The 20,176-nt window shown below is 41.9% G+C and overlaps 1 protein-coding gene across 8 annotated transcripts in view; it reads right to left on the bottom strand.

The window, feature by feature from the left end:
• Nucleotides 1-4,324: 4,324 nt before the first annotated feature.
• LOC131440221 (atlastin) overlaps nt 4,325-20,176 on the bottom strand; it is a 53,187-nt gene continuing 37,335 nt past the window's right edge. For all 8 annotated transcript variants that reach the window (XM_058611305.1, XM_058611311.1, XM_058611306.1 and 5 more), the window contains exons 4-8: nt 18,978-19,133; nt 18,276-18,905; nt 17,937-18,217; nt 17,807-17,873; nt 4,325-6,096 (exon numbers count right to left, since the gene is read on the bottom strand). In XM_058611305.1, the coding sequence (XP_058467288.1) occupies nt 5,950-6,096; nt 17,807-17,873; nt 17,937-18,217; nt 18,276-18,905; nt 18,978-19,133 (1,281 nt within the window). In that variant the 3' untranslated portion in view covers nt 4,325-5,949. The remainder of the gene's footprint in view (nt 6,097-17,806; nt 17,874-17,936; nt 18,218-18,275; nt 18,906-18,977; nt 19,134-20,176) is intronic.

The raw sequence follows: 20,176 nt of genomic DNA, 5'->3' as shown, positions 1-20,176 counted from the left end.
TCTTTGCAAATTTTTGGAGCTTACAGATGGGCGAACGTTTCAGCAATTGGTCGACCTGGCCGAATTGGTGAAAACCTTGATAAAACCAAAATTTACTAGAAGGCGGTTCTAGAAAATATTCAGTGGATAAAATTTAGATTTTATGCTCTTCGATCTCGAGTGATACAAATTGCTATTTCACCAGAGCTGTTACCAGGAATTACAAAAACTTTTCGATATATGTGATTGCGTTTTCCCATTTCCAATGCAGAAATTGAAAGATTTGCGCACTCAAGGATATTGATGTCTGATGGAAGATATCGTCTCAGTGAAAACAAATTCAATAATAAATGCAATGCTTTTCTTCAATAATATGGTAACAAATTTTGAGTATGATAAAAATCGCATTCTTAAAGCAAAATTTACACGACAGGTTTACGAACGAAGTCTGACAAGAAAAAAAAGAAGAAGTTCAGGGATTCCATCCGTGGTGATAAGAAATTGTTGTAACAGTTTGTTGGTTCCACTATCCAACATTTTCAATTGTTCTTTGCGTTCTGGAATATGGAAGAAATCCTATGTGAACAAGGACATAGTATCCAACTACCGTGGAATTGATGCTTTGTGCGCTGTATCGAAGCTGTTCTATAGTTCTGGATTTTATAACACAAAGTTGCTCTGACTACATATCTGAGACTCAGCATGGATCCATGCCAAAGCCTTCAACTTCCCTAAATTTAGTAACCTACACTTCCTTCATCATACGTTCTTTATAAGCACGACTACAAGTATATTCTATATACACCGATTTCGCTGTTTCGTTCGACAAAATCAATCATCACAAACGATCTCCAAGTTAAGTAGACTGGAATTAAACGGATTATTTTTTAATTGGCTTCGATCATATCTAACTGGTCATGGAATGATATTGAAAATAGGAGCCTGTACAACCTCATCATTTGCTGTTACCTCTGGAGTTCCTCAAGGAAGTCACCTTGGACAGTTATTAATTTTATTGTATCTCAACGGTCTAAATTTTTCGATCAAGTGTATGAAACTATCGTTTACCGATGACTTTCATATTTCATATTTCAAAATGGTTTTAAATGCTACTAAATTCTCCGTCATCTCTTCTAGTAACAAAAAGTCTGCATACAAGTCCGACTATAATATTTCACAAACTGTTCTCGAACGCGCATCGTTTGTTAAGGACCTGGGTGTTATTCTGGAATCAAAGTTAAATTTTAAAGAGCACATAGAGCTTACTACGTTCTAAACCTCTAAATTATTAGGATTCATTATTCGTGTTACTAAAAAATCTCTGATGTACATTGCTTGTAAGCTCCGTATTGCGCTTTAGTTCACTCAACTGGAATATGCTGCGGTTATCTGGCCACCTTCTTACCAAAAAGATATCCAACGCATTGAAGCGATTCAACGCAAATTTGTCCGCTATGATTTGCTCGAACCACCCATGCCGCTGATGAAAGTCGACTATCACCACAACCCTTTTGTGTTTCATTTGCAACCAGTAGAAGTGTCAGACTCTTATCAAATTATCAAAATCGGTACGGTTAGCTAGCCGAAACATGTTTCGTCCAAGACGTCAGTTTAGATATTACACATCTGTTCATTAGCAAAAGTGTTTGGCCAATAGCATTAACTCTACGCCTAGTGGTTTATGTTGAGCTCCCAGGTCGCGCTAGCAGCTCAACATAAACTGCTATGCACTGATGAATCAATGACGAAACGTAAAACAAAGTTTAAAAATGGGTTTGTGCACCTAGCATTAGTTTGGGGGTAAAAAGTAAGCTTGAAATTATCAGTAGAAGCATGTTTTTCCGCAATGAATGAAACGACATGTAATTTAATTCGAGTCGATTTCTCAAGTCACAGAAATATTTTTTTTTTGTTTTAAGGCCTATCCGCACTAAGCCGATCCGAGTTCTCCGACTCCGACTTTTTTCTTGCTTAGGTTATGGCTGAGATGTACATGCAGTTATGTGCAAATCAATGTTGTGACGACTACTCGACTAGTCTCCGATAATAGATCTAACCTTCACCGACGGAGAGTTCACCAACGAAAGAAATTCTCTCGGAACTAGTGCTTTTTATACCCGTATTCGAATCGACCAAAAGGATGCCACAGTCGACTCAGTGATTCAGGTTAGTGGATGACTTCTGACTTGCTGGTGCCCTGACAAGTCTAGCCGGTATTACGATCGCAGCGTTTAAGATCTGAAGAATTCTGGTCAGTTACATTTAAGCCATTCTAAAATAACGTTGAATAATCATTCACCGATGAACGATACATTGTATGTTATTTAAACACTTTAATGGACTTCAATCTAAAATTCGAATTTTTATCCGCAATTCATCACATTTTCAGGGAGCAAAAAGAAACAAAGGCAGTTTTGGCAGCCAATGCGCAAACCTTGATCTTAATCCCAGCCATAAGGTTCTACAAAACCACAAATCAGCAGGTTTTTGCCTATCAACCCATGCTTTTCTTTATTTTTTTCCACATTCTTCACTACTGTATGTTGTTTTAGAAGGTGCTCCTGCATAATGGGCCAGCATTGTTCGATTGGGCGCGGCTCCGGAGTGTTTGCATGGTTGAGATTGTTCGCTTTATACCACTCTAGCACGTCCTTCGAGTAGTGGCATGATGCCAAATCCCACCAGAATATCGTCAGACAGTCGTGAGCCCTCAAGAGAGGGAGAAGCCGCTTTTGTAGATACTCTTCCAAATAAATCCGTCCATTAATGGTGCTTAACGAGTTATTTTGTGTCTGAAGGTTCTCGGAAACATCACACTTATCCTTGGCAGTCAATGTAAAAGACCGCTGACCTGACGACTTTTTCCCGGATCTTCGCTTCCGATTAACAGTCAGACGTTCTTCGAAACGACACCATGGAATTCGTAATTCCCAACTTTTTCCCAATGGCGCAATGTGACAAATCCTTATTCGTGCACATACTGTTCTTTCGTCAACATTTTGAAAACTTTTGCGCCACTGATGAAATCAACTTACCGAGTGTAAACAATGCACATTAAACTACGCAAAATTTTAATAAATTTTACTCAAAGGATCGGAAGTTAGAGCAATTCGAGTGGTTTCGGGAACATCACACTTTGCCTTGGTAGTCATAAACAGTTTTCCTGCAATTTGGTTAAAGACGGTTTTTTCTTCGCTTTCGGATTGAAAATTAGAGCCATTTGAGTATCTGCGGAAGCTAAACGGTACACCCTTGAAGAATTGCCAGGTCATTTTCCCAAAAATCTGTGTCAGACACAAATTCTGTATCATATCTATATTTGATTACCAGAAAATGGTGATCGGGGTTCATTTTAGTGAGCAAAAAAATGGTCCCAAAATCACAATTTCTCATTCCTAAGCAGGCCAAAACCGAAAATCGGTATTTTTCTGTTTCAATTGTGAATAATCGGTATTTTAAAAGCGCGTATCGGTATTTTTGTACAGTTCGAAAGTCGGTATAAATACCTGGCAACAGGCCCGTGCGCAGGGATGGGTTTTGGGATTTTTAACCTTCTCCCCCTGGAAGATTTTTCAACATTAAGCTCCATGAATAATAGAGTAGGGGAGAGTGTTCGGTTATCGGAACCCTTCTCTTTCAAGCTTATATCTTCTCACTAAATGCACATTATGCGGGCATATACATCAATGCAAAGCTATAGTTCCTAGCTAACAACTGAATAAGAAACTACGTTGATTCAATCGATTGAAAAAACTTTATTATCAGTTTAGTAAAGTGATAAATTTTGGCCATTTCAAAAAAGGTGTTCGGTTACCGACACCCCAAGAAATGTCGCTAAAAATGGAAAAATATAAGTGACTGCAATTATTCAATGAAAAAACGGAATTTATTCTTTTCCGAGGCGTTTAGGACCAAAGTGTCTGATGATAACAATTGGCTCTCTTGGCCGATGATTTGGATGGTGGCGCCTTTGGTGCTGACTTGGCCGGTCTTCCACCGGCTTCGCGGGATAGAATACGTTGCTGCAGTAGAATTTTCTTGCAACATCCATATGAGAAATAAAAAACAACTTTGAAGTACAACTAAAAATGAACAATGTATTCTAGAAACAGCTTAGAAGTTCACTCATTTGCGTCGCGTGAACTAGCAACAGTGGATAATTACTTAAAGAATAGGCTGCTTAGAATGCTATTCCTGAACTCAGTCAAATTGTTTAAGCTAAATCATTCCCTGTTATACTCGAGTAAAAGAATGTCGCCAAATCAATGGAGAGTGATTCTTCTTCAGAACATTGATTCACTTAGTGATGATTATTTCGGATTCAAATGGTAAAAAAACACATGTATTATTTTTTGTAACTTTAATATAAAAATAATTCACTTGTCAACCATTTTTTTCGTCATTTTACACTCTCTGCTACGGCAGACATTTTCGCGGGCTGCGCTATATTTTCTGTGCTTTTTTTTTTAATTTAGTTGTTGACGCTTGTTGTTATCTCTTCTTTTGAAATTCAACAACACACAAGTTTACATCTTGCTAAATTTAGCCTTACCTAGTTGTATGTCGATCGGTAGTATAAATGAAATTTAAAACACGGAACAGAAATGTATCAATCACATCTATTGAGCAAAATGCACACACACATTCTGGGCGTCACATTTTTGTATGTTTTTAGACAGGTTAGTACGGTTCAACAAAAGGTCAGCTGCTGGAAAGGTTTCTAGAAACTTGAACAATGATTTACCAGACGGCAGATAGTGACTGAACGCCATTCGCCGGTAGTAGTGATTTTCTATAAATAACCATTTAGTTATACTAAAGTTATTAATAAATATATTGCATTTCACCCTTCCAAATGGTGATCTTTACAAAATATCCCCTCATTTCTACCTTGTGTGCCTTTTCTCCCCAGAAGCCTAAATCGCCCTAAAATCGCTAGAACTGAGCCAAGTGTCCACATCGGCCGTATGTCATTTTAAAGTTGTTATTTACAGTATTACTAAGTATTCGCATGTGTTTGCGCACGTATTGCTATCGTTGTTTGCGTACGTATTGAAATCATTGAGAATTGTAAACGTGCGTCATTCTGTATGAAAGTTCTATGTTTATTGGATAATGATTTAGTTTTTACTGTAACATTTTGTATTGGCAAGAAGCAGCGTGGTTCCAGTAGTCTTTTGATAACTTGTTTTTACACTAAAACAAAAAAAATATGCCACAACTAAATTGTTTTATTTCATGCTGTAGAATTGATTTGGCACATATCTCTTTCTGATATATATATAAACTATTCTAATCTCGATCCCAGTTTCAGTTTAAACAGCCCAAAACACCTAATAGTTAAAAAAAATGTAACATCCTGTATTGCTCTCTGGGCACAAAGTTAGTGAACTTTCCCATCATTTTATGAACCTTTCAACACACAGAGAGTGAACATCATACGAGACAAAATGGTATCGAAAATATTAAAACATTCTTCATAACATGACGAAAGTAAGCCAGAGATTTGACAGATATTTTAAACAAAAATGCAACATAAATGGATCTCAATTTGAAACAGTAGCTACCGTGCGTGTTTGGGTGGCAGACGTCCTGAAGCGCTGTCTAGGTACCAATTTTCGCTCTCCTTCGAGTCCCCTTACCACCCCCGTCGGAACTCAGGGCTGCGCTTGTGCTTGCCTTTGTCAGCCGGTTTGTTCTACCATTATTGTAGTCGGTGTCGTTATTTCGTTTAACGCTAATAATGTTAGCACTATCTCTAACGTTATCGATAAGAATACTAAACCTATTATGATTACCGTTACTATGGGCGTGATTGTTGTTTCCCCTTCCGACGGCATTCGCTGTTGTTGAGGACGATGCCCACCAGCTGAATCTGCCAGCGGTCGATGGTGCAGCCGCTGTTCTGCTGACGAAATACCGCGACCACCACCCGTTGGGTTGGTCGGTTCGGCCACCAGTTGCGTACTCTCAAGAATGTTTGACCTTTCCATTTACCTGACGTGCCCCCGGAGATCGGGCTGTGGGAGCATTGCCTCCAATGGCATATTCGGTTGCATGGCTTGCCACGTGTTGAATGCCTTTCTCCATGCAGGACTGGTAAACTGGTTTCATGATCTATGAACAGAAAGAAACAGCAGAACAAAACAAAACCATAACAAAATGGAAAGCGAATGGGCAATAGAAGATAGTTGAGAATGTAATAAGGTACATATTTAGGCATTGTAGTGTAACTTAGAATTCTTTTTACTTCGTTTTGCAACAAATGGTAGGGCAATGTGAGTACATTTTAGTCCAATGTCGCTTGTAGAACAACATAATTGCCACGGAGTTGGATAAAGTTGTGGGTTAGGTCATGATTTGTAAGTTTTATTTCTACTATGAAAACGAGTAATTAGGGGTAGAATATGAGATGGAAATTAGTGATTTTATATTTATTACCTTTTGAAAAACGCTTCACATCCTTCAAACAATGTTAAAATTGCTGTCTTAATACATACAAAACTGTTGAAACTCACGAAATAACTAAAATTCAAGCACGGTTTAGTAGTTCAACAAATCATTCCTATTAAGCAGATTAAATTGATCTGATTGAATTTAATTGAAGAAACTAGGAAAGGTTTTCCAAATTTCTGAATTTCGGCGCACCTTCGATCTTGGCGTTAGTGTGAATTTTTATGTCACCCTAACCTCACGTAACATTGAACAGAATCAAAAAGGGGAGACCTCTTCTGGTTGCTTCAGACGTAAACTGAAAATCTTATATAAACCCATTAAAGTAATAAATCAGCTCCCATGGAAACCGATCATGGTCTGAAAATGCGTTACTTGAGGAATGCATTTTATTGAAAACTCGTAAATTCAATTTTCTACCCGGATAATTTAATATATGTAGAAATATGAGTAATATGTAATATATGTTTTTCAATTAATAATTTCCTCTTGTTTCCAAGTAGCAAATTTGTCAATAGATCAAAGTGCTTACAAATGCTTATTAAGGCTTACCGAGATAATACGAAGCCGTCGCTTGAATGTAATTGAACAGCCATATTATATTGCTATACAATTTTCAGAAATCGAAATTAAAGATATAATGAGCATAGGTGAAAACCAATAAACATCTAAAATTTCAATCAAAAATAGATCAAACAAGCTCTCATTCGAATCGTCGAACGCTCTAGAGTAGTGCCTTGTGCGTAAACTCGATGTTCAAACATGAGTTCAAACTTAAGCTCACGCACTTGTGTACAACTTCTGTGCACGATGTTCAGATTTGCAGCAAACCTGGGTACAAGTCCAAAATGAACTTTGACACGTAAAATTGCACACAAGTTCAACACGGTGCATGCTTTCTCGAAGACTTGAAGACACACATTGAGCCAAAGTTTGGTTGGTAAACGACTGGACAATGTGCAATTCAGGCCCCAATGTGGTTCTTAGCCTCTTGTTCAGTAACTCCTATCCCTACCTCCCCTCAGTGCTGACTGGGATACGAGTAACCATAGGAAAAATCGGGTAACCAACCCTGTGGGACCTTGGTCGTATACTGACAGGGAAGGAGGGGTTTGCTTTCTCTTTACAGAGAACGAGCCTATCCGATCTTCTGTTCCCCATGTTGGGGCGGCTCGAAACAGCGTCTGTTCTCCATGTTAGGAACAGCTGGAGAACGTCCTTGTGTCTGTGTGGGATTCTAAACAATGCTGACACGATGGCCCTCCGGCGAGTCAGGAGGTTGGTGCAGTCCTAACAAGCCGCTCGGAAAAAGGAAGTTACGAAAAATCAAGGAAAAGCCAGAGCTGTGGCACAACCAGCATCCTAGAATTTGTAGTGTTGGGCAAGATGCGCCAGCGCGTGATTGGGTGGCAGTCAGTCAGTGATAAGATGTGCGTATTGAAGATCAAGGGCCATTTCTTCAATTACAGCATCATCAACGTGCACATCCCACATGAGACGACACCCGATGACGAGAAGGAAGCATTTTACGCGCAGCTGGAACGAACCTACGACAGCTGTCCACGGCGGGATGTAAAACTCGTCATCGGCGACATGAATGCTCAGGTAGGCCGGTGTGATCGGGCTGGAGAGCCTGCACGCGACAACAAACGAGAACAGCCAACGATGCGTGAACTTTGCAGCCTCCCGAGGAATGGTAGTTCGAAGCACATTCTTCCCCCGCAAAGATATCCACAACGCCACCTGGAGATCACCTGATCAACATGCGGAAAATCAAATCGACCACGTTCTCATCGACGTGCGATTCTTCTCCGACGTCATCAATGTCCGCACCTACCGCAGTGCCAACATTGATTCTGACCACTACCTTGTCGCGATTTGTATGCAGTCAAAACTATCGACGGTGCACAACACTCGTCGCACAGGAACGCCAGGACTCAATCTCGAGCAGCTACGTAGCGTTCGTACTGCAGAGGAATACAAGGGCGAGGATGTGTTGCAGCACGAGAGCGAACGAAGAACAATACAGACAGGCGCGGACCAAGATCGCGAAGCGATGGAACAGCTGTACCGCGCAAATGACACACGGAAGTCCTATGAGAAGGTGAACCGCTCACGTAGATGCTACACGCCACTGGCCGAAATGTGCAGAGATACCAGTGGTAACCTTCTCACGAACGAACGTGATGTGATCGACAGGTGGAAGCAGTACTATGACGAGCATCTGAACGGCGAAGCACAAGATACAGAGAACGGCACAGGAATCAAACTGGGTGCACGCTCAGCCAACGACAGATTCCCAGCACCTGATCTATCGGAGATAAGTGAGGAGATCGGCAAGCTGAGGAACAACAAAGCCGCGGGCATTCGTGCCGTGACTATCGGATCGATCGGACGTAAATTCTGCTTTCTCCAATCGCGTGGTGAATTGTTTTATTCCGTTATCAAGGTCATTCCGTATTCTATTGTGTGCATCAGTGCGGTCGAGTGATAGTTCTAATTAATCCGTTCTCAAGGCCGACTGTGAGCTTGTGTAAAGCAGCACTGCGTGTGGTACCGTTAGCCAGCGCCAGCGCTGGGCGCTGCGTATATATCGTTGTACATTAGAAACAGTGATAAATATATATAGTGATAAAAAGATTGGTTTCATTGGACAGTGTAGTGAGAGACTAAAAACAAAGTGCTTTTTCCTCAAAGAGGTTTTTTGCACTTTATTGAACTGGAATATTCACCGGCTGCCTAGGACCGGGCCTTGTCGGCCGATCACCCTTCGAGAGCTAAAGCTAAGTATTTTTTTTCTTTTTCCCTGTTGTTCAGTACCATTAGATTTTTATTGCCCCCTAATATTTACCCGTACGGACACATTTCCGTGCCATGACAAAAGGCACAGAATTGCCTGACCTTCCCCTAGATGATCAAATGGATGCTTCTGATGGCAATAAATCTCGCATTAGAAGCTATCCCGATGGGCTTGCACTCCCGGCCGGACCGTATGCGGTTTACATCCGGACCAAAGCCAACGGTAAAAAATTGAACCTTCTAAGACTTTCTAATGACCTGTCCTCGCGATACAATACTGTACAAAAAATTGAGAAAGTACGCCCGGACAAGCTTAGGGTCTTGTTAGCCAGTGCAAAACAGGCTAATGAGATCGTTCGAAGTGAGCATTTCACGCGGGAGTATCGCGTATACGTACCAGCTCGCGAAGTCGAGATAGACGGCGTGATCACCGATCCGAGTCTGACTTGCGAGGACGTTCTTAAGCATGGGGCAGGTGGTTTTAAAAACCCCCTACTCAAGAACGTTAAGATACTGGACTGCAAGCAATTGCGTTCAGTATCGACCGCTGAGGATGGGACTAAGTCCTATATCCCATCAGACTCGTATCGGGTGACTTTCGCTGGCTCGGCTTTGCCTAATTACGTCCTCCTGGACCGAGTCCGTTTACCTGTTCGTCTTTTTGTGCCGCGGGTCATGAACTGCACCAATTGCAAACAATTGGGACATACAGCATCCCATTGTTGCAATAAATCCCGGTGTATAAAGTGTGGAGGGAGTCATGCGGATAACTCCTGCAGTGGAGACAATGAAAAGTGTCTCTACTGTAAGGAGGGGCCGCATGACCTCTCTGATTGTCCCGTGTACAAATTGCGTAAGGATAAAATGAAGCGTTCACTCAAGCAACATTCCAAACGCTCTTTTGCAGAAATGTTGAAATGTGCTACGCCACCTACCGAAAATCCTTACGCTTACTTGTCAACTGACGAGAGCGAATATGATGACCCCCTCGAAGGTACATCTTCGGCTGTCCCTCATAGCTCATCAATTAGAAAGAGAAGAAATAAATCTTCTCAAAAGCTCCCTAGTAAGGGTTCGAAGATGTCCTCTGATGGGTTCCGAAAAATTACAACAACTGGTAGTGATGGCAAAAAACCAGAGAAAAAAGCTCCAGGCCTTGGAAAATTAAATTCCGAGCAAGAATTTCCATCACTTCCTGGGACTTCAAAACCCCCGAAAGTCCCTAAAGATCAGTCAGAAAATTTACCAAATACTGGGTTTGTTAAATTCTCTGATATTGTGGACTGGATCATGTCTACTTTCAATATTTCTGAACCTCTTAAAAGCCTGATAATGGCTTTTATTCCTACAGTTAAAACATTCTTGAAGCAGTTGACTGCAAAATGGCCCCTTCTTTCAGCGATCGTATCCTTCGATGGCTAAGACACCCACCGAGGTCACGGATACAATCACTGTTATACAGTGGAATTGTAGAAGTATCATCCCAAAAATAGATCCTTTCAAATTTCTAGTAAATAATCTGAAATGTGACGCATTTGCATTGTGCGAAACTTGGCTAACTTCTGAAATACCCTTAAACTTCCACGATTTTAACATTATTCGTCTGGATCGAGATGATTCCTATGGAGGAGTACTTTTGGGGATCAAAAAGTGCTATTCTTTCTATCGCATTAACCTCCCCTCGATACCAGGTATTGAAGTTGTCGCATGTCATGTTACAATCAAAGGCAAGGACCTTTGCATTGCTTCCATCTACATTCCTCCAAGAGCCTCGGTTGGGCATCGGCGGCTCAATGATATCATAGAGCTTCTTCCCGCACCGACGTTGGGTTTAGGAGACTTTAACTCACACGGTACGGGATGGGGCTGTTTTCACGACGATAACAGATCAACTATGATCCATGATATCTGCGACAACTTCAATATGACAATCTTGAATACGGGAGAAATGACACGAATTCCTGCACCACCAGCAAGACCAAGTGCGCTAGACTTATCCCTTTGCTCGACATCGCTACGGTTGGGTTGCACGTGGAAGGTAATCCCTGATCCCCACGGTAGCGATCATCTGCCTATCGTAATTTCAGTCGCCACCGGATTAAGACCATCGGAAACAATCAATGTTTCGTATGACCTCACACGAAACATTGATTGGAAATGCTACGCAAATTTGATATCTGAGAATCTAGAAACAACACAAGAACTTCCTCCGGAGGAAGAGTACACGTTTTTGGCTGGCTTGATTCTCGACACCGCGACTCAAGCTCAGACGAAACGTGTACCCGGCGCGAAAACTAACATCCGTCCCCCCAACCCGTGGTGGGACAAAGAGTGCTCAGAATTAAACGCGGAGAGAACTTCATCATTTGTCGAGTTTAGGAAAAACGGAACACCTGATAATTTCAGAAACTACGCGGCATTAGACGCTAAAATGAAAAGCTTGATTAAAGCGAAGAAAAGCGGTTATTGGCGTCGATTCGTAGACGGATTATCGAGAGAAACATCAATGAGCACTCTTTGGAACACAGCCCGACGAATGCGCAACAAAAACACCACAAACGAAAGCGAGGAATATTCTAACCGCTGGATATTCGATTTCGCTAAAAAAGTATGTCCTGACTCTGTTCCGGAACAGACAATCATGCGCGTCGCTTCATCAAACAGAAACGAAACACTCTTTTCGATGGTCGAGTTCTCACTTGCGCTTTTATCGTGTAACAATAAATCTCCGGGGTTAGACAAAATCAAATTCAACTTGTTGAAAAATTTGCCTGACTCTGCCAAAAGGCGCTTATTGAATTTATTCAATAGGCTTCTTGAGGATAATATTGTCCCACATGACTGGAGACAAGTAAGAGTTATCGCCATTCAAAAACCAGGGAAACCAGCCTCCGATCACAATTCGTATCGGCCGATTGCTATGCTTTCCTGTATCCGGAAATTGTTCGAAAAAATGATTCTGTTTCGTCTAGACAATTGGGTCGAGACTAATGGCTTACTTTCAGATACACAATTCGGCTTCCGCAGGGGCAAAGGAACGAACGATTGTCTTGCGTTGCTCTCAACCGAAATTCAAATGGCATTTGCTCGTAAAGAACAAATGGCGTCAGTTTTCCTAGACATCAAGGGGGCTTTTGATTCAGTTTCCATAAACATCCTATCTGAGAAGTTGCATCAGCATGGTCTTTCACCAATTTTGAATAACTTTTTGTATAATCTGTTGTCCGAGAAATACATGTATTTCGCGCATGGTGATTTGTCGACAATACGATTCAGTTACATGGGTCTTCCTCAGGGCTCATGCTTAAGCCCCCTTTTATACAACTTTTACGTGAACAACATTGATGAATGTATCAACACATCTTGCACGCTAAGACAACTTGCCGACGACAGCGTTGTGTCTATTATAGGACCCAAAGCTGCCGATCTCCAAGGACCATTGCAAGATACCCTCGACAACTTGTCGACATGGGCTCTTCAAATGGGTATCGAGTTCTCTACGGAGAAAACTGAGCTGGTTGTATTTTCAAGGAAGCGAGAACCAGCACAATTACAGCTTCAACTAGGGGGTGAAACCATAGCTCAGGTCTTCACATTTAAATATCTCGGGGTCTGGTTCGACTCCAAAGGCACCTGGGGATGTCACATTAGGTATCTGAAACAAAAATGCCAACAGAGAATCAATTTTCTTCGTACAATAACCGGATCATGGTGGGGTGCCCACCCAGGAGACCTGATCAGGTTATACCAAACAACGATATTGTCCGTGATGGAATACGGATGCTTTTGCTTCCGATCCGCGGCGAACACTCATTTCATCAAGCTGGAAAGAATTCAGTATCGTTGTTTGCGTATTGCCTTAGGTTGCATGCAGTCGACTCATACGATGAGTCTCGAAGTGCTCGCGGGCGTCTTACCGTTGAAAAACCGATTCTGGGATCTCTCATATCGATTGCTAATCCGATGCGACATCTTGAATCCGATGGTGATTGAAAACTTCGAAAGGCTTGTCGAGCTCAATTCTCAGACCCGTTTTATGTCCTTGTATTTTGATTACATGGCTCAGAATATTAATCCTTCTTCGTTTGTTTCCAATCGTGCTCATTTCTTGGATACTTCTGATTCTACTGTGTTTTTCGACACATCCATGAGAGAAGAAATTCGTGGAATCCCGGATCACGTGCGCCCTCAAGTGGCCCCAAATATTTTTTATAATAAATTTAGAACAGTCAACTGTGAAAAGGTGTTTTACACTGACGGTTCAAACATCAACAGGTCCACAGGCTTCGGCATCTTCAATCAAAACATCACCGCTTCTCACAAACTCAATGATCCGGCTTCAGTTTACGTCGCAGAATTAGCTGCTATTCAGTACACCCTTGAGATCATTGAAACCTTGCCCAAAGACCATTATTTCATTGTCACGGACAGTCTAAGCTCAATAGAAGCTCTCCGGGCAATGAAGCCAGGAAAGTATCCCCCATATTTCCTGGGGAAAATACGGGAACACTTGCGAACTTTATCTGAACGGTCTTATTTAATATCGTTAGTCTGGGTCCCTTCGCATTGTTCCATTCCAGGCAATGAAAAGGCAGACTCATTGGCTAAGGTGGGCGCATTAGAAGGTGATATTTATGAAAGACCAATCTGCTTCAATGAATTTTTCAGTATCTCTCGTCAGAAAACTCTCGAAAGTTGGCAAACTTCATGGAGCAATGGCGAACTGGGACGATGGCTACATTCTATTATCCCTAGGGTATCGACGAAACCTTGGTTCAGGGGGATGAACGTGAGTCGCGATTTCATTCGTGTTATGTCGCGGCTCATGTCAAATCACTACACCTTCAACGCACATCTCCGGCGTGTTGGGCTTGCGGAGAGCGGTCTCTGCACCTGTGGCGACGGTTATCAGGACATCGAGCATGTCGTGTGGTCGTGCGTAGAGTATCGTGACGCCAGGTCGAAGCTACTGGAATCCCTTGGGGCCCGAGGTAGACCGCCTGAAGTTCCGGTTCGGGATGTGTTGGCGAGTCGGGATAGTTTATATATGCTTCTCATATACCAGTACCTTAAACACATTGATATACAAGTGTAATGTGTTATCCCTCGCTCAGAAAGTATAAACTCCACCTACAGGTTCGACACTAACATCCGCCCGATTCTCTCGATCCCCGTCCCTGTCCACCATCTTCATTGGAACTAACAAGATCTTTTTTTGTCACTAACTTTTTCGTTACCGCTTCCCTGTCTCTTCACCATCTTGATGGCAACTAATTAGATCTTTATCGTTTTCAAACATTTTGTTCCCACATCCCCTTTTTACCCCGTTTCCACAATATTTACTTTTTTTTTCATTCTCTTCCGTAACATCACCATCATCGTCCACGGAAGGCCGCCCCAGTCGAAAACCAGCATGCGGGCCACCCGCCGGGCCTTCGTAGCCTGGGGGTGTTTCCCGCGGACCCACACGGACCGAAGGATGCGGCCAACATGGATCTTCGCCAACGGCATATGGAAGACCCTCATGCGATATTCAATTCACCGGCCACTACCGATAGCTTCTCGAGAATCCGCTACCGCTACATTACATAATGATACTTTTCTAGTTTTAAGTTAGTCGTAATTAAGATTAGTAAATACTCTTGGCATCTTAGAGCTTAAGCAGTGTGCCTTAAAATTATACTATAATATTGAATAAAAAAAAAAAAAAGCCGCGGGCAATGACCAGTTACCAGGCGAGCTACTCCAACATGGAGGAGAGGTACTGGCTGCGCTGCACTGGATGATTTCTAAAATTTGCGAGGAGGAGATTCTACCGCAGGAATGGATGGAAGGAGTGGTATGTCCCGTCTACAAAAGGGTGACAAGCTAGATTGTTGCAATTACCGCGCAATCACATTGCGGAACACCGCCTACAAGGTACTCTCCCAAATCCTTTGCCGTCGTCTATCACCAATAGCTAAGGAATTCGTAGGGCCGTACCAAGCGGAATTTACTGAAGCCCGCGCCACTACAGATCACATATTCGCGATAATACAAGTACTCCATCAGTGTCGTGAACACAACGTACCCACGTACCACCTATTCAGTGACTTCAAAGCGGCATACGGCACAATCGACCGAGAACAGCCATGGCAAATCATGCATGAACATGGTTTTCCGGATAAACTGACGCGATTGGTCAAAGCAACGATGGATAGAGTGATATGCTGCGTCCGAGTATCTGGGACGCTCTCGAATCCTTTCGAATCTCAGAGAGAGCTACGGCAAGGTGATGGACTCTCTTGTATGTTGTTCAATATTGCCTTGGAAGGTGTGATTCCAAGAGCGAGGATCGACACGAGTGGCACGATTTTCCGAAAGTCCGTATCACTTTTTGGCTTCGATGACGATATTGATATTGTGATACGTAATCATGAGAAGATGACGGAAACCTACATCGGACTGAAAGCTTAAGCTGGCGTATCGGACTGGCCATAAATGGACCAACGCACCCTTAGTGTTTTCGAAAGAAAGGTACTGAAGGCCATCTATGGCAGAGTTCAGATGGAAGATGGAACGTGGAGACGGCGTATGAATCACGAATTGCAACAGCTGCTAGGAGAACCACCTATCGTACGGACAGCTAAAATCTGACGTCTACGATGGGCTGGGCATGTCATAAGGATGTCGGACGACAGCCCAGTGAAAATGGTTCTTGAATCTAATCCGACTGGTACAAGAAGAAGAGGAGCGCAGCAAGCACGGTGGATCGATCAAAATTATCTCCGTAGCATCCGTGTCTCGAGTGGCTGGCTACGAGCAGAGATGGACCGAGTTATGTGGAGACGTATTCTTGTACGTATTCTGTTAACTAAGGTAAGTAAGACCTCCACTTGGATGTATGTTCTTTGTGTTGATTCTATGAACTCCATTGAAATAGAACGCGTTTCAAACTACTGAACAACATTCGGGAGTAAAAGAAAACAATATAAAAATTTCGAGCAACTAATATCAGTAAAATAATATCGTTCCTTATCACAAATCCCAAGCGTCGAAAAGCTATAGCAACAATGTAGTTGACACAAATCGATCTGCTGATCATGATTCTTTTTTTCCTTGTAAACCTAATGGTTGAGTATTTGGCAGGATTTAAAATCATATAATCGACTTGCATCTGTTAGAAAAAACTATCATTTGCCGTTGAAGGAAAGTCGCATCCTCAAGGCTACGGATAACATGACATATCTTGACGTCATTTGTGAAAAATATTCGCGGTTCAATGAGAAATTAATATCGTAGAATTGCAGCAATAAAATCAAAGTTGTCAAAAATTCTTGGGAAATACAGCCGCTAATTTAAACTGCGAGACGAACATTGAAGAGCGTTTGCACCAGTCGATTCAGCTTTGCAAGTAGAATGTTACGTTTGATTCTATCGAAAGTGCAGGAAGAATCGGTATACATAGATAACGGGTGCCTGCAATCCCTCTGATATGACATTTACCACGTAAGATGTGAAGGGTGAGATATTGTTGACTATGGAGCGCTTCGATATGAGTCCGTGTTATCTTTCAAAATGTGACCGTTGTATTTTCAACGATCACCATTCATTCGATTTGCTGCTGGGGTAAAGTTCTTGAAAGATGTGCATTACCTTGTCTGAGTGCGATAATTTCATACCCGAAATTGAGTTTCTTTTTCAAATAAGTAATGCGCAGTTTAGTACAGGACTTGAGGCTTTCAAAAGTGAGGGTTACCATGTTAATCCGCGATACAGTTAGTAAAAACAAAAAAGAGTTGCGTGGTGACAATATTTAGTCACTAAATTCAAATATTTCGCACTGAAACATTTTTAAACGAGATAATACCAGACTAACGATTTTTTTATTTGGCAAGCAAATTGCACTACCTCTGATATATTGTTCACCAATCCAATTCGCTTTTTAAGATAGGACAACTAAGATACGAGATTCGCATTGAATTCAAGGAAAGTGTTAGATCGGTGTTGATGAAGATGAATAAAGTTTTCTATTCCGGACTGGTAGCTGAAAATAATCGGTTTGACTCAAAACTGGACAAAACCATCCACAAAGTAGTTCTCCAAATGAAAAGGTAACTCCGTTCTTGATTACGGTCGTTTGCTGAAAACTATTCGCAATTCTTCACTTATCTTTACGTATCCACACCATACTTACCATATACAGGACAAGATTTCCACCGAAATAGCCTACCGAAAATTTCACCGTTTTACCATTATTTATAGCAATTGGCGGACATGCATCCGGCAGGGTAACCATTTCCGAACAGTATGTTACTTCAGAACGAGTCGGGATGGAAAAGTAACGAACATTTAAACCAATCCTGTAAGCACCGTCAATACTCAAAGTCAAACAAAACATACAAACATAGGAAGAAATCACACACACCGTTGGTATCAGTTTTCCAAAACAGATTTGGTTCATTATTAAACTATCTTTGGTTCGTTACGTTTACAGTAAATTTAATACCTTAAGACAATACACAAGCTCATTCTGATGCACATACAGTACTATCCCGAAACCGGTAAAACAGAAGCAATAAGAAAAATAACTTACATTTTCCCACAGCAGGTTCGCAATTTCATCTAATCGCACACCGAAGTCACTTAGCTCTCCGCTGTACCTAAAAACGTGGAAAAAAACCCAATGAGCATCTGTTCCACCCTACTTACAATTCGTCACTCACCTAATGTACGCCCAGGTAGCCAGCGTCAGCAGTGCGATTCCCATGATCAAATTGGCAAAGTTGGCAAAGGTGTACAAGCCGACCAGTCCAAAGATTCCACTAAATATGTACATCACCACGGCAATCGCAAAGTAGACGGCCGGCGTCCGCGCTGCCTTGAAAATGTTCTTACTTTCGTTATGCGCTCGGAAGCTTACAAACGATTCCTCCAGGTCCTGTTCTAGCTTTTCACGGTACTTTTCGGAAAACTCTTCGCCACCCATTTTACGTTTGGAGGAAAACTAAAGCACATTGTCAGATTAGTAAGCATCGCCGACACGGAATTCCAAAACCTCTTACCTGATGCAATGCTTTCTCCTTTATTCTGTTGTGTTCCGAGTCTAAATGTGCCGAGCTTAGGTATGGTTTTGAACCACCACAAACATCTTCCATCAACTGTGAGTATACCTCTTTAGCAGCGGCCACCGCTGTTAGATTATTGGCTTCGGCTGTAGCCACCAGCATGCTCTTCGGTTCGGGTAGCTCATTGCCTTTGTAAATTGCCATGTACGACTTGAAGTACTGTACTAGATCGCGCGCTTTCACCTTTTGCCCATTTATCTGCTTAGCAATGATGTTCTGTGGAGCCAACAGCATCGGTACGAGCTCTTTCAAACTATTCTTGAACTCGGACGTTATGTCCGCCAATCGACCATCGAACGTTTGGTGGGTGGCAACGGTAAGACCGGGATGTGGCATAAGGAAGCAAGCAATTTCCGTAAAACAGGAAGTTATGTGCCTTCGAAGCGACTGTAGCTCTGGATGCTGCTTATCCTGTACCTCCAGACGACGCTTCAGGATGAGATCTCCCCCTAAGGCACCATACTCGGCTTCGTATGGGAAGCTCCAGTCACGCACCAAAAACTGCAACCGCTGGAAAGGTTTCTTGCCACTGTCGGCCAGCGCAAGCCGTCCATATTCAGTAAACAGCTGCGGTCAAGAAAGGTATATTTGTCGACTGTAGCTTCTGTACCTCTTTAAAAAAACACGAGAATATCTTACCTGCAGATGTTGTAAATCATCTTCCTGTATATTCTGGGACAGATTGTAAATCTGCACAGAAGAGAGCATCGTACTCAAGGCGAACACTGTAGCACAATCCCGTACGGTACTTTGACTATCGAAGGCTCCTTGAGTGTCCATCAAAATGATCGCCAACTGAAAGCAAAACGTACCATTGAGTGTCTAATCAAGATTTCAAGTATTCACTAAATTTATATACAAAATGCTGGAGGTCACTTCAGTGCAATTAGTATCGTGACATTCACGTTAGAGTTTGTACTTTGCGTCTGCCTAGGAGGTTCATGTTGAGCATTTGCTATCCTTTTGTTTACTTGATTGTTTGTAATAACTACCATTAGGATGCTATTTGCTTCCGAAACTTAAAGGGTACTATCTGATTTACAATTATTAAAAAGATTGCATCGTTTCTTAACGGAATTCGCTATGATACTATTTGTTAGTACTTCTAATAGTTCTGTATTGTGCGTCGTGAAGTACGACAGGTCTGAACATTTGTTATAAATTCATAATTTGTTCAGCAAAAAGAGTTTAGAATTGCTGTTTTTAGGAGGATGTAAAAACCAGTTCTCATTCATACTGCATCCGATACAGTCGACAAAATAAACTGCTTACGGTAGCGCTAACAGAAACAAAAAATAATACAGTGTGTGAACAATAAGGCGATTTCGAAATAAAGCTTGCTTCAGATAGAATTGGAACAAAGACAATTGCCTGTATTTCAGTTATTTATTTTTGAATTCAAGATCTTTTTTTATACAAATGTAGCGTTTTCTTCATACTTTCAATAAAAAATACGGATAAAATTATTCGTCACGGTTTCGAAGGAATTCTCGAATTTTTCCTGTAACACGGTTCATTAGGCGGCGCACACCTTCTTCGTCCATCGTTTTAGCTATCGTATTCCACCAGGTCGTCATCTGATTGATGTCTTTGACAACCTTTCTCTTTGCCTTGAGTCTCCTCTTCATGATTGCCCAGTATTTCTCAATAGGGCGGAACTGCGGGGGCAGTTGGGTGGGTTAAGGTTTTTCGGAACAAACTGGACCCCTTTCTCTGCATACCATTCTTGAACGACTTTGCTGTAATGGCAGCTTGCCAAATCTGGCCAAAACATTACGGGATGGTCGTGGGATCGAATGAACGGCAAAATTCGTTTTTGGAGACACTCTTTTTGGTAT

This window comes from Malaya genurostris, chromosome 1 (assembly GCF_030247185.1).
Source record: "Malaya genurostris strain Urasoe2022 chromosome 1, Malgen_1.1, whole genome shotgun sequence".
NCBI classification, from domain to species: Eukaryota; Metazoa; Arthropoda; class Insecta; order Diptera; family Culicidae; genus Malaya; species Malaya genurostris.
The sequence above is the reverse complement of the archived record's forward strand: the minus strand, read 5'-3'. Positions and strand labels throughout refer to the sequence as shown.